General features: G+C 43.3%; 3 protein-coding genes across 8 annotated transcripts in view; 2 read left to right on the top strand and 1 right to left on the bottom strand.

Annotated features, from left to right (window-relative positions):
• MRPL33 (mitochondrial ribosomal protein L33) overlaps positions 1-8,939 on the top strand; it is a 30,362-nt gene extending 21,423 nt beyond the window's left edge. Inside the window, exons 5-6 of one of the 2 annotated variants that reach the window (XR_013831050.1) lie at positions 5,444-5,587; positions 8,870-8,939. Coding sequence is in view for 1 of the 2 variants with exons in the window: in XM_079940886.1 (XP_079797012.1) it covers positions 5,444-5,486 (43 nt within the window). In the remaining variant the exon portion in view is untranslated. Of the gene's footprint in view, positions 1-5,443; positions 6,239-8,869 lie in introns of those variants that run through there. The other variant, XM_079940886.1, reaches the window with a different exon arrangement.
• RBKS (ribokinase) overlaps positions 1-13,742 on the bottom strand; it is a 74,080-nt gene that overhangs the window by 11,001 nt on the left and 49,337 nt on the right. The window lies entirely within an intron of this gene.
• The window catches only part of BABAM2 (BRISC and BRCA1 A complex member 2), a 491,572-nt gene continuing 486,776 nt past the window's right edge, over positions 8,947-13,742 (top strand). For both annotated transcript variants that reach the window (XM_079940869.1, XM_079940870.1), the window contains exons 1-2: positions 8,947-9,094; positions 11,516-11,743. The gene's annotated coding sequence lies outside the window, so the exon portion shown is untranslated. The remainder of the gene's footprint in view (positions 9,095-11,515; positions 11,744-13,742) is intronic.

The following is a 13,742-nucleotide window of genomic DNA, read 5'->3' as shown; positions in this document are numbered from 1 at the left end:
AGAGCCTTCATTCCATCCAGGGCATGCATTCTCGGGGCTGAAAATTCATTCTTGTGTGTGGGGGAGTGCCGCAGTATGTAAACAGATACACACACACACACACACACAGAATATGAATGAATATCTGTGGTATTACATTTCATGGAAGAAGAGGACAATTAGGAAAAAATCTCTTAAAAGGCTCCTTGAGGTGGGTGGGTGGGTGGTGATTAATGAAAAAACGGTGTTTGAGAAACGCCACCAAAGTAGGGCCTCTTGCCGCAAAGAACCGCCAGTGGCCCAGTCAGGGTCTTCCGGTGCATTAAGAAGCCCTAACCAGCAGCCTCCAAACTGCAAGGCTCGCTAGGCAGGTGTTGGTAGCTCCGTGCCTTCTTTCCACTGAGCCAGAAATTCCTACATCTCCCAGCCAGTTCCCTTCCTGTTTACGTCAATCTACAGTCTCCATGGCCACCAGTGAGCCGTAGGCAAACCCCAAGCCCTGGAGCCAGGACTTTAACCAGGAGATTAGAGCTAGCCTGGCCTGGCCTATCTTGCCGAGGCAGGAAAGGGCAAAGGTTCTCTCCTGGGCAGACAGAACTGAGTAGTCCGCCTGATAAACATACCACGAGATACGAAGCTGCTTATACAAGAGCCCCATTTCACAGCTTAAATCTGAATATTTCTATCTTCTCTTATCAGCGCATATTCACATCATAAGGATGAGATCATATCCTTTCCAACTTCAACCTTCCAGCCTTCCCTAACCAGATCAGTTTAGGGCAACACGATGGACAGTGAGAATCCAGTTTTCTTATCATTATTGTGTAAGTGCTGCTGATTTTTATTCTAAATAAATCTGTAGGGAACATAGACTACTCGTTATGTCATAAATGTCCATGACTTTGGCTTCAACTATTAGCCACCTTAATTTATTACATTTTAATTTCAATTATTTGGCTGAGATAGTCTGCTTTTAAAATACTCTGCCTAAAAGAAAGCAAATATTTTCTGCCTTAATATATTTCAAATGATCACTATTTCTTATCGATCCGAAACCACATGTAACAAAGTTTTGATGTGATTTTTGTCTTTTAAACAGCCATAATGTTTTCCTTGGCTCTACAGTTTATTAGCAATTTGACTTTTTAAAAAAACAGCTCGATTGAGATATAATTCATATGCCAAATAATCCGCCCATTTAAAGTATACAGTTCAGTGTTCTTTAGTATATTCACAGGGTTGAGCAACCATCACCACAGTCCAATTTTAGGAAATTTCATCCCCCCTAAAAGAAACCTCGGACCCATTAACAGTTACTCCTCATTCCTCCCCACTCCCCCCAGGCCTAGGAACCACTAATCTACTTTCTGTCTCTGCAGATTTGTTAAATAGGCACACATTTTGAGCAAAATCATTTCCTATTCTAATTCCATAATTAACCAACAGCTTATTTTCCCATAATTAACCAATAATTTAATCATAATTAACCAATTAGATTCTTATTGAATCTCTTGATTTTAGCTGCCACTTTGTGTGAAAAGTGAAGTTGATGTTGGCCTAGTGGGAACTGTTTTCTGTGTTACTAAAACTGCATTCCCAATAAGCACTAAGGCACAGATTTAGCTTCCTTCCTGCCCAGATATGTTCACTCAACAGTCTGTAAAGCTTTAAAGTTAAGTTACAAATGCACCAGGAGCTTGGTGTTTAAAGAATTCCTATGGTGAAGTTGTTTGTAAAGCCTAACCTCTGAGGGAAAATCCACCCACATTCTTCTCAAGTACAGACACATTAACTGGTCTGTTTTAAAATCTCAGTTTCTATAGATTTGGTTTGCTTGAGGGATTTTCTTTTTGGGCCTCTCTGCAATGACTAGTATGTGGCAATGAACACTCGCTTCCTTGCTGAAGGTCATGACTCCCTTGCACAGGGCTGAAATGGGTAGTTTCAGTACAGACCCTTTCACTGCTAGTGTGTGACAAGTTCTGGGCACGAGAGTACAGTGTCCACATACACAGTACATCCTTACTCACCATCACTAAGCTTTCCATAGAAAATAGCATGTCTGAAAATGAATACATCTTCCTAGCCCCTTGTAGCCACCATTCAGGCAATGGTTTTCCTCTCTTAGCACCAAATAAATTGGTAGGCTGAAACGGCAGAATCTTAGACACATCCACTAAGGTGATGAATCAGTCATTATAGAGACAAAAAGGTGGATCTGGCCAAAGGAATGATAAATACAGGCCTTTCTCCAACTCTCTGCCCTGACATAATGCTCAGACTACCAGAATCCTGTCTGCAGAATGACATGACTTTCACTTTCCACATTTTTTAGTACTTTCTAGTTTACAGAGCATATCTGTAGATGTGACTCACTTTGAATCTCATTACAATTCTGTGAGGTAGGTAAGGGTGGGTCTTTCATTTTCCAGATGAGAAACCAAGTGTAAGAACTTGCTCAAGGTCAAATGGCTAGGTGGCAGAACCGGGATGTCTCAGTGGAAGGCCAGTCTCTCTTAAAGCGGTCCCCCGGAGAGGCCATACATGTACTCCAACTTCGCTCAAAAACTTCTGGAAACTTGTTCTTCGGAATGCCTTAAAAATCAGTAGCACATCTTTGAATATCCTCAATGAAGGCAATATTTCATCTTCTAAGTCAGTGGTTCTCAAACTAGATTGTACCTCAGAATTGCCTGGAGGGCTTGTTAAAAAATGCACATTGCTGGGCTCCACTCCCAAAGTTTCTGATCCATTAAATCTGGGGTGGGGCCCAGGATTTGTGTTTCTAAAGAGTTCCCAGGTGATCTTGATGTTACTGGTCCCTGGCCACACTTTGAGAACCACTATCCTAAGAAATTTATTTCTGGAAAGAGTGAATCATTTAAAACCATCTAGTGATTAAGGTGGGGAGATCAAGCTAGGAAATTCCACCAGTGGCCAAAACAATGGGTGACTATCAAGAACAACACTGGCTTTGGGGGAAATCTGCATAAAGGGCTCCAAAAAGGTTCTGAATAATGGCAGTTGATCAGACTAATCCCTTTGGATGCACGCTCAAGAATGCTTTTCCTGAGTGTTTCGGAACACCTTGTGCAGTCGTACATGTGTGAGATGTTCATTATCAACCTTTTGTTTTCCAGCCTTAGAAAAACAAAAGAAACCATGTAGGTGACATCCACATTACAGAGAGTCAATACTAACGAAGGATTAATAGCTATTTACAGCAGCTGAACTAGTCAGACTGGTAGAGTGGGGTCCTTTCTATGCGGCAAACATGATGGGCGTGGAAGATGAGGGGAAAATTTTGACTCTTCCTACCCTGACTTTTCTGTTGAGAATAGAATGGAAAAAGTGAAGAGATCTAATTTTGGATGCCAAAGATAAACATGCAACATTTTATGGGGAAAAAAATTCTAGCAGAAAAGAAAAATGAACTACATTAGGTACTTAAGCTGGGAGTCAATCCTTCATGTCACAGTAGGGAAAAAAGAGGTGGAGAAATGCCTAAATATTGGTTCTAATTTTATTTTCAATTTTACATTACATTAAACTCTCCGTGTACTCCTTTAATTTATAGCAACTGCTGACACAAATTGGTGTGCCTTCTCTTCTTTGACATCACTATTTCTCTTGAATTATGCATTTCCATCTGGAATGAGGTTTATGGGGCCAAAGCCTTCTTTCATTTAGATGGATGAAAACAGAGAGGGATCAATGGGGAGTTGAGTGCAAAGTCAAAGTAAGGTTGGGAGATATATGTTCAAGGCAGCATATTACTGCCCCAAAAGATTGTAAGGGGTATTAAAAAATGACTCTGGTCTTCCAATTTTCAACATATTGATTAAAATTCAACTACTAAAGAACAAGAAAAACTCTACCAACCTTCATCCCAGAACTGCTAGATTTTTTATTTATCGGTACCCTACTAGTATTTAATAACAATTTGCAAGAGTACAGTGATCATAATAACTGCATCACCTTGATTTGATCTAAAATTGAATCAAAGGCAAAAGAAGTTGCCAGCCTGATGGCACGTTTCACCTATCCCGGCCTCGCCACCTGAATGTACATGGTTGAGGTGTTCTACCTCAGAGCTTAGCACCATGAACTGGTCTGGCTCCATTATTGGTGACAAATTCCTGGTCTAAGTCAGCCAGTGGTCCATACTGACAGGTCATTTGCTGGCTCCATCTGGGGCCCAACTCAGTGTCTCAGAGTCCATTCTCAGCTTCTGGTTTTTGATGGGTTCTGGGTTGGCCAGTCACACCAGTATTGAAATGGACATTCTGATGAAGCTGTTTTGAGCTAGTTTTATCCTATAAGCAATCCTCAGCCATTTCTGAAAACCCTCCATTTTTAATCCTTACCCATCACCCACTCCATCCCAAGAGTGGGAATTGGGAGTATACTGTGAAAGTCTTTGCTCTATACATTGCTTGATAGTTTAGAAAAGAGAATTTTATGTTTTAGTGATAATAATTTCATGTGAAAAATGTTCCTGAGTCAATATGGCCTCATGAAAGCAGCAGATCATGTTCTCTGGCTGAAAATGGTGATGCCCAGTAGCTATGTCATGATGTCACTTCCTCTCCAGCAGAGCCCTAGTTTGACAGTGGCCGGCCAGCCTGAAGAACCTGTGAGGGTCTATTGTCGGCCCTGCTCTAGCAACCTGGGAGTGGGTGGGCCAGGAGCCCAGGAGCCCAGCGGGCTGCCTCGGTGCCTCTTAAGGGGCAGGGCCGGCGTGCGCTCAGCACGCTAGCTACACAGAATGGCCTGTGGAGACTTAAGACTGGTTAAAAACCCCATTCTGCCCAAAATGTCTGTGGTGTATTAATTTATTCTATAATTTAAAGAATTCCATTATTAATGAAAGAGAAGTAGAATCCTGAGTATGAGCTAAAACTGGAATAAAAAAGGCCCATTCTTCAGGCGCTATTAATGGAAGCTTTGTATATAAATAACTTTATATATTGGTGAATAAATGGCACTTAAAACTAAAATGTCTGTTAGTGATTCACTGGGTTCTAAAGACTGCCCTTGCCTTCTGTGGTCAGCGATCTTTTTTCTTTGTGACTCCACTATTCTAGACAGAAAACAGTTAATCCAATATGATTTATTATCTCACGAAGATTCCACTAAAACATTTTCTGCCAAATGTTCATCTTCTAACAGCTGCTTTTTTATTTCAGTGAGAGGTACTTGAAATAAGATCATTGTTCTCTGTGAAAACTGCATGCTAAATAATACAGAGCTACCAGATTATTAAACAGCAAAGGCATCTGATAATATTAGCACCAACCACAGGTCCCACTTCTGCTGATGCACAACATTTTGAGTAATCAGTCATTGCACAATATTATATTTATATCCTTTTTGCTTGAGCTGTTAGGCCACAAAATCAGCAGGCAGTTGCTGTTATAAAAGGGTTCTCTAGGTTATTTATAATGTTTCTGCTTCCTTACAGTTGCTGCTTCACTCTTGGGTCTTGGGCCAGGTCTACACTGTGAAGACGAAGGAAGGAACTGAGCAATTGTTCTGCTAATCTAACTGCTGAAAGCTGGTGGGGATGATTCACAGCACACTGTGTGTGCCTTGGCTGGAATACCTGGTATTTTTGTCTACACAACCCAAATTCATCACATGCTGGCTGATTTGTCATTTCATCAGGGGGAGAGTGTGTAGTTTCGTGAAGGCTGTGTCTCTATCAGGAGTAAGCTAGTGTCTAGGGCACAGGTGGTAGGGCGAGATATCTGAACTAGCGCTATGTTGCAAAAGAGTTTCCTTCAAATGTTATTTACTTTACATGAGGGGTAAGTTTCTGCTCCAGATGTTTCTCTGTTGCATAGATTAGTGCTTCCCCCAAATGGTGGCAGGCAGCCCGGCATGCCCAATAGAAGGGCACATAGGAATCATGAGGGTATTTCATTTCATTTTCTTTTTTGTAAATTACACAGGCATCTTCCTGTTCCACCTGCAGAAAATAACTGATGATGTGAACTGTTTCTAATGGGAGTAGGTCTTAGCTCTTAGGTGAGTCAGGGCTCAAAAAGATGCTGAAAACCATGGAGACTGATAGAATGAGCTATTTGTTTTGACTATGAAATAAGCATCTAACTTAGGCTCCCCCGCCAATTTTTTAAAAAAGGAAATGGACTGCCATTATGTCCTGAATTCTTTTATTTTGGTGGGGGTGGGGTGGGGGGTCTTCTGAATTCTTAAGAATTCTTAAAGCCACTTCTCCACATCCCTGTTGCCACATTCCCAGTCCAGGCTGCCATAATCTCTCAGATCAATGTAACATCTTTTTTTTTTTAACATCTTTATTGGAGTATAATTGCTTTACAATGGTGTGTTAGTTTCTGCTGTATAACAAAGTGAATCAGTTATACATATACATATGTCCCCATATCCCCTCCCTCTTGCGTCTCCCTATCCCACCCCTCTAGGTGGTCACAGAACACGGAGCTGATCTCCCTGTGCTATTTGGCTGCTTCCCACTAGCTATCTGTTTCAATGTAACAGTCTCTGGATGGTTCTTCCTGCCTCCAGTATTATGATCTCCAATTTATTCTTCACACAGCAGCCATGTTAATCTTTTATAAAGTATAGATCTGATCAAATCTGTCCCTTGCTTAACCTCTTATCAGTGGCTCCCCACTGCCCGCAGGAGAAAGTGCAAATTCCCAGGAGTGGCAAACGCAGCCCTTCACGACCCATCCCTGTTCCAGCTGTACCTCACCCTTTCCCACTCTTCCCGTACTCTAAGCTCTTTCCAATCAGAACTAATTGAAAAGGTACAAACATGACCTGCTGTCTTGCCTCTGGCCTTTTCATGAGCTCCTGCCTCTGCCTGGGTTACTCTTCACTAAGGGGAAGACAGCCTTCAGCTCATCTCCTTCCCTGGCCCTCGAAGCAGGTCCGCTGGGCTCCTCGGGCCAGGTGGACCCCTCAGCTGCTCCTCGGGAGCATCCCTGTCACGGCACTTCTCATTCTGTGTGGGCTACATACCCTTCTAGACGGAAGCTCTTTGGGGCCAGGGTCTGTCTTATCACACCAGCATGTCCCTACCACGCAGAAAATTCAGGTCAAGTGTGAAGAAATGAGTGCACAGTGGGGTGCCCCTCACCCCTTTTGCCATAATTTTCCACAGGAGTCTTTTCCATTTCTTAAAGAACTGTTTTCAGTTCTAGAGGGCACTTTTGCTTCATCAGCCCTGGAACTACAAGAATAAAGTGCCAGGCAGCCCCAGGATCCTGACTATGAAGAAACCCTATTTAGGCTTCTCTCTCTAGTAGTTTTTAAAAAAAAAAATACATTTATACATTTATTTATTTTTGGCTGCATTGGGTCTTCATTGCTGTGCGCGGGCTTTCTCTGGTTGCAGCGAGTAGGAGCTACTCTTTGTTGTAGTGCACAGGCTTCTCATTGTGGTGGCTTCTCTTGTTGCAGAGCACAGGCTCTTAGGTGCGCGGGTGTCAGTAGTTGTGGCACACGGGCTCAGTAGTTGCGGCACGCGGGCTCAGTAGTTGTGGCTCACGGGCTCAGTAGTTGTGGCTCATGGGCTCTAGAGCACAGACTCAGTAGTTGTGGTGCATGGGCTTAGTTGCTCCACAGCATGTGGGATCTTCCCAGACCAGGGCTCGAACCCTTGTCCCCTGCACTGGCAGGTGGATTCTTAACCATTGCGCCACCAGGGAAGCCCCTCTAGTAATTTTAAAAGATATAAGATATGGAAAACAGAAGGTCTAAAATATACCTTATAGGAGTTCCAGAAGGAGAGGATTGAGAAAATAGAGGAGAGGTAGTAATAAAAGAGAGAATGGTTGAGGATTTTTCAGAATTGATGAAAAACACAAATACTGAGATTCAAGAGGAAGAAAGAGTCATGAGCAGTATAAATAAGAATAAATTCAGATCTGAATTCACTGCAGTAAAACTTCAGAATGGCAAAGATCAAGAGAAATTCTTACAAAATATTACTATTCTTCTGTCCAAACGTGTTTCTAATTACATTCCCACATGCTAAACCTAAAAGTTGAAGTCTCAGTAAAGAGGATTTTCCTAACTGGGAACAGGACAGTCATAGGGAAGTCATCTAGCAAATGTAACCATGATCTTCCTTTTCCCAGTTTTGGTTTGTTTTGACCAAGGATGGAAAAGGATATAAAACTTCCTGTTTTTTTTTTTTTTTTTTTTTTGCGGTATGCGGGCCTCTCACTGCTGTGGCCTCTCCCGTTACGGAGCACAGGCTCCGGATGCGCAGGCTCAGCGGCCATGGCTCACGGGCCCAGCCGCTCCGCGGCATGTGGGATCTTCCCGGACCGGGGCACGAACCCGTGTCCCCTGCATCGGCAGGCGGACTCTCAACCACTGTGCCACCAGGGAAGCCCCAAACTTCCTGTTTTTAGAGGATCTTTTAGGAAGATGTACTTCACCTAACTTCTGGTCCCAAATCACATAGCTTTTTCAGGGGTTGTCCCATCATATGGCACCCTCTTGTAGATTTTAAAGGAATGCAAGTAGGAGGAGGAAAGTGAGAGTGACTAGTTAGCCCTTTAAACTCTGTCCCCCTGTTGTACATTTACTCACCCACATATGCACACACGAACACATGGCATTCATGCCACTCATAGATCATTCACATGGAGCACACATTATCCACATTGAAAATACACAAAGTACACACACCACTAACCTAACACACACATACTCATACTTTCACGCAAAGGGCAGGCAGATGTTCAGCAAGCTATGACCCACACAGCTGTTTTCTCACTTCCTTGTCCACCTCTATCAGCAGCAATGGGCACTGAGGGCAGCGGGCAAGGCTCTAACTCACGGGGCTCTACACTTTGGCTCCAAACGTTTTTTCACCTCCATATAATTCTAGGCCTACCCAAGAACTATCTTCATGCAATGGAAACCACTTAGGAGACCTACAGTACAGTCCTGGCAGCTCTGCTCCTGAGGACACTATTGCAGCACCCTAGGAAGATGGGCAAGGAGTAGACTACCAGCTCACTGCCATGTCATCACACTGATGTCCAGGACACTGAAGGAGTGGGAAGAAGAGGAGCTTAAGCGTAGGAAGCTCAGAAGTCTTAACTGTAGATGGGTAAGCAATCTCCCACAACCTCATACCATCCCTTCTTACTGGGAGAGGGACTGTTTCCTGTGCCTTCTAGGCCTACAGAACACTCTAAATGTAGATTTTGCTCTCCTGACGTTTGCTAAGGTTTTTTTTTTGGCTGCGTTGGGTCTTTGTTGCTGCGCGTGAACTTCCTCTAGTTGCAGCAAGCGGGGGCTACTCTTAATTGCAGTGTGTGGGCTTCTCATTGCAGTGCCTTCTCTTGCCATGGAGCACGGGCTCTAGGCACACGGGCTCAGTAGTTGTGGCTCGTGGGCTCTAGAGTGCAGGCTCAGTAGTTGTGGCACACGAACATAGCTGCTCCACAGCATGTGGGAATCTTCCTGGAGCAGGGCTCGAACCTGAGTCCCCTGCATTGGCAGGCGGATTCTTTACTGCGCCACCAGGGAAGTCTCTAGCTAAGGTTTTAACAGTTGTTTTTTCCTCTCCATCCTCCCTCCACCCCCACGCCCCCCTTCTCCCCTCCCATTGCTCTTCTTTTGGTCTCTGGCCATTATGAGTTCTGAAGCAGGGCCAGGTCCCCTTGGGAGCCCCTAATATGCCCGGCACTAGGCAGATATACATGCAAGTCCAGTTCTGGCCATGGGACGGTACTTTAGGAAAACGGAAAAAAAACAGTCTTGTATCTGGCCCTGCTTCAGTTCCTCAAAGTGAAGATGACATTTCTGGTAAGCAGTTACAATTAGATTTTTAGAGCCCTGGGTTTTCAAATAATCACATGCAGGATTAAGAAAGATAATTTAAAATGTTTAATTCTGCCTGATTAGCTGGTAATTGAGGTGATCTGCTGATGTGGAAGTAATGTAATAGAGTTAATATGCCCCCCGGCATGACAGGTGTCTTGTGCCTTGTCGATCAGTCTCTTTAGCAATTACCTTGTCCTCTGTCCTTTTTTTTTTTTTTTTTGATAGTCAGTGAACTTCTTTTTGTCATCGTCATCCTTTCTGGCAGCCAGAGTCAGCAGACCTTGCACAGACATCATGCCCATTTATTGGTATCATTCCTAAGTTTTAGATGGCTATTTCAGGGCTTCCCTGGTGGTGCAGTGGTTAAGAATCCGCCTGCCAATGCAGGGGACACGGGTTCGAGCCCTGGTCTGGGAAGATCCCACATGCCGCGGAGCAACTAAGCCCGTGCGCCACAACTACTGAGCCTGCGCTCTAGAGCCCACGAGCCACAACTACTGAGCCCGCATGCCACAACTACTGAAGCCTGTGCACCTAGAGCCTGTGCTCGGCAACAAGAGAAGCCACTGCAATGAGAAGCCCATGCACTGCAATAAAGAGTACCCCTGCTCGCCACAACTAGAGAAAGCCCATGTGCAGCAACGAAGACCCAATGCAGCCAAAAAAAAAAAAAAAAAAAAAGACGGCTATTTCAGAGCCTCATTTGGATATGGATTTTCTTTATTCTATGATGCCAATTTCAGAGGTGTCATTTACCCTCTGTAAGTTTTCTTTTCTTTTTTTTTTTCCTGGCCTCGCCTTTCTATGACTCCAGGGAAAACAATCCTAGGATATGTTTTAAAATGGGAAACTGGGTAAAAGTGCCTATGTGACCCTTTGTAATCCAAAGCTTCCTCCCCTAATCCTGCTCTGTCCCTAGGCAGTCACTGGCTTGATTCTGTTCATTATAGATAAATTTGTGTTTCCTAGACTTTTATATAAATGGAATCATGATATACGTACTCTTTATTGTCTGGCTTCTTCTGCTCGGTGTAATTATTTTGAATTCATCTATTTTATTGCTGTATAAATAGTTAATTCCTTTTTATTGTTGAGTAGTGTTCCATTGTACGGACATAGCACAATTGTTTTATCCATTCACTTGGATGGACATTTAGGTTATTTTTTGTTTTACAAATTAACTATTTGTAAATATTACAAATAAAAATACTGTGAACAACTGTTAAAAAAAATGGGAAACTGGGTAATTATTTTGTTTGCAAATCATTAAAAAGGAGCATTTGTATCTGAGATTGATTGTTTCCCTTGGCACATTCAGTGTGGCACTGAAGGACTATAAGGAATTCTGTAGATCTTCTAGTGCCCTGAGAACACTGGAGCTCAGTGAGGCTAAGTGACTGTAACACACATACTAGTTATTTTCCCAGAAGGAACTGGAACTCTTCGTTATTTCAGGAGGACCTGTTATTATATGCCAAGCACTGTATTAAGCATTGGGGTTGCGCAAAAATAACTCTCTGAGCTGGACCTTGAGGATGGGTAGGAGTTTGCTAGGCAGCGAAAGAGTAGTGTTTTTTCTTTCCTTAAACTGGAGAACTAGTTTGGGAAGATCAAAAAAAGAATTACATTTTCCTTAGCCTCTCTAGTTAGCGGTTCAGACCCTTACTTAAAGAAGTTTAATGAAAAGATATTTTTGTTACAGACTCTAGGAGTGGTGCACCTCTCTTCCTTGATCATTCAAAGACAAGAATGAATGAAGTGATCTGTGCCTGAACCTTTGGTATCTGGCCTGGCACCATCCCGCCACATTGCCACCCGTGCAGTCCTGCTCCTTGCCCTGTACAGGAAGGTGCTGGAGTTGAATGGCAGTGGGACCTGGGTTTCTCTACAGTAATGTACAGAGCCAAGGTCATATCCACCCTGTGTGATGGTGAGTAGTGCAAGCTCCTGGTACGTGCTACCTGGTTATGCCACCGCCCCACCTCCCCACAGATATCCAGGTAAAGTGAACATTTAGGCACATGGGGACCTACTAATGAGCGCTAAGATGTACTGAGTGCTTACATGAGCCAGGCACTGTTCTTAGACTATATATGAGTTACTGCATTTAAGTGAGGCTGCACTGTACTGCACAAAGCAAGAGTGGAAGCTTCTGAAAATCTAGAGAAATGGAGCAACTTACAGAAGCCTATAGCATGACAAGTGGCAAGGAGTCAGTGCTGGAATGCCAAATAGAAGAGACTGGACGCTAGGCAGACTGCCACCAAATCAAGAGGGTGTGGTAAGGAGGACACGGATGTCAGGGTCAGGCAGACAGGCAGACAGACCTAGAACCAATTCCTGGCTCTGCCGATTTACCAGCTGGATGACTCTGGGCAGGTTGTTTACCTTTGGGGGTATAACTTCCTCCTCTCTAAAGTGGGCATTAGCCTGTCTTGCAGGGTTGTTCTGAGTGTGTGAGAAAATGCATAAAGAGTCCAGCACAATGCCTGGCCTAGAGTAGTGCCCTGCTTTTCATTATTAGCCAAAGGATCCTTATGTCCCCAAGAATCTGTAAGAATCAAGGAATTTCAGAGGTTGAAGACGACTCAGAGATCACCCACTCCAGACACATCATGTTTGGATGCACAACCTGAGCCCCAGACATAATGAGTCATTTGCCCCAAACTGTCTGCTAGTTATTAGTTAAATCAGGATTAGAACCCAGGACATCATCTGCCCTTAGCCACCAGGACCAATGATTACAGTTGAACCATATGAAAAACTCTTGAGATACTTCACTAAAAAGGTGATTTAGGCTGATCCTGTTAGTTTGCCTCAGCTTATTTTCTCACAGAACAGCTGATTTTCCAGCATTCACTTTAGGTCACTTCTGAAGCATGCTGATTTGCTTTCTTGCATATGTTAGTCTACTTGGGCCACCATAACAAAATACCACAGACTAGGTGGCTTAAACAACAGAAATGTATTCCTCACAGTTCTGGAGGCTAGAAGTCCAAGATCAAGGTGCTGGCAAGATAAGTTTCATTCTGAGGCCTCTTCTCCTGGCTTGCAGGAGGCCTCCGCCTTGCTATGTGCTCCCATGAACTTTTTGAATGCACATACAGAGAGACTGAACTCTCTGCTGTCTCTTCTTATAAGGACGCTAATCCTATTGGGATCAGGGCTTCACCCTTATAACCTCATTTAATCTTAATTACCTCCCTATAGGTCCTATCTCCAAATACAGTAACTTTGGGGGTTAGGGCTTCAACATATAACTTTTAGGGGGAGCACAATTCAGTCCAAGGGCTTGTGTTACATATGTTCCTCCATCCCTCATGAGCCCTTCCATTCAGGTCTGTTTCAAATCAGAGGTATATGTACGATGAAGTACATGAAATATTAAGTACCTCAACATGAGGCATCTCCTACAGCCTGGCCCCTTTTATAGCTCCTCCAGGTCATTCATTAGCCAAAGACCAAGAAATGTGGCAAAGCCAAAGTCTAGATCATTCATTCTGTTATCAGTTGAGAGAATGAGGGTTTAAGAGTTAAACCGAGATATATCAACAGACTCATTCAGAAAGAAAACTTGAACGTGAGTGAAGTTTCTCTGAAGACCTGCCGTGCATTTGAGTGATGAACAGAAACAGTGCAGCTTTGACATTTATTCTGATATTTCCAAAGGAAACTGTATAAAATAACATGTTTTTGAGGGAAATTTTTTCTTTAGAAAGATTAAGAAAAAAACTGTCAAAAGTGTGTAGTGAAATATCCAGATTTACAGAGGCTGAAGTGCTGTGGATCTGAAAGCCATGTGGATCTATTTCTTTGGCATCAGGACTCTCCATTCAGAGGTCATCCTAAGTCAAAGGGCTACTCAGCCTCCACATATAGAGGTTTGGGAAAGCTTGAGAGGTTCTTTATGAGATCAAGAGTGAACAGTG

The sequence above is a fragment of the Stenella coeruleoalba genome (assembly GCF_951394435.1).
Source record: "Stenella coeruleoalba genome assembly, chromosome: 13".
NCBI classification, from domain to species: Eukaryota; Metazoa; Chordata; class Mammalia; order Artiodactyla; family Delphinidae; genus Stenella; species Stenella coeruleoalba.
Note: the sequence above shows the minus strand (reverse complement) of the source record. Positions and strands in the feature narration are given on the sequence as shown.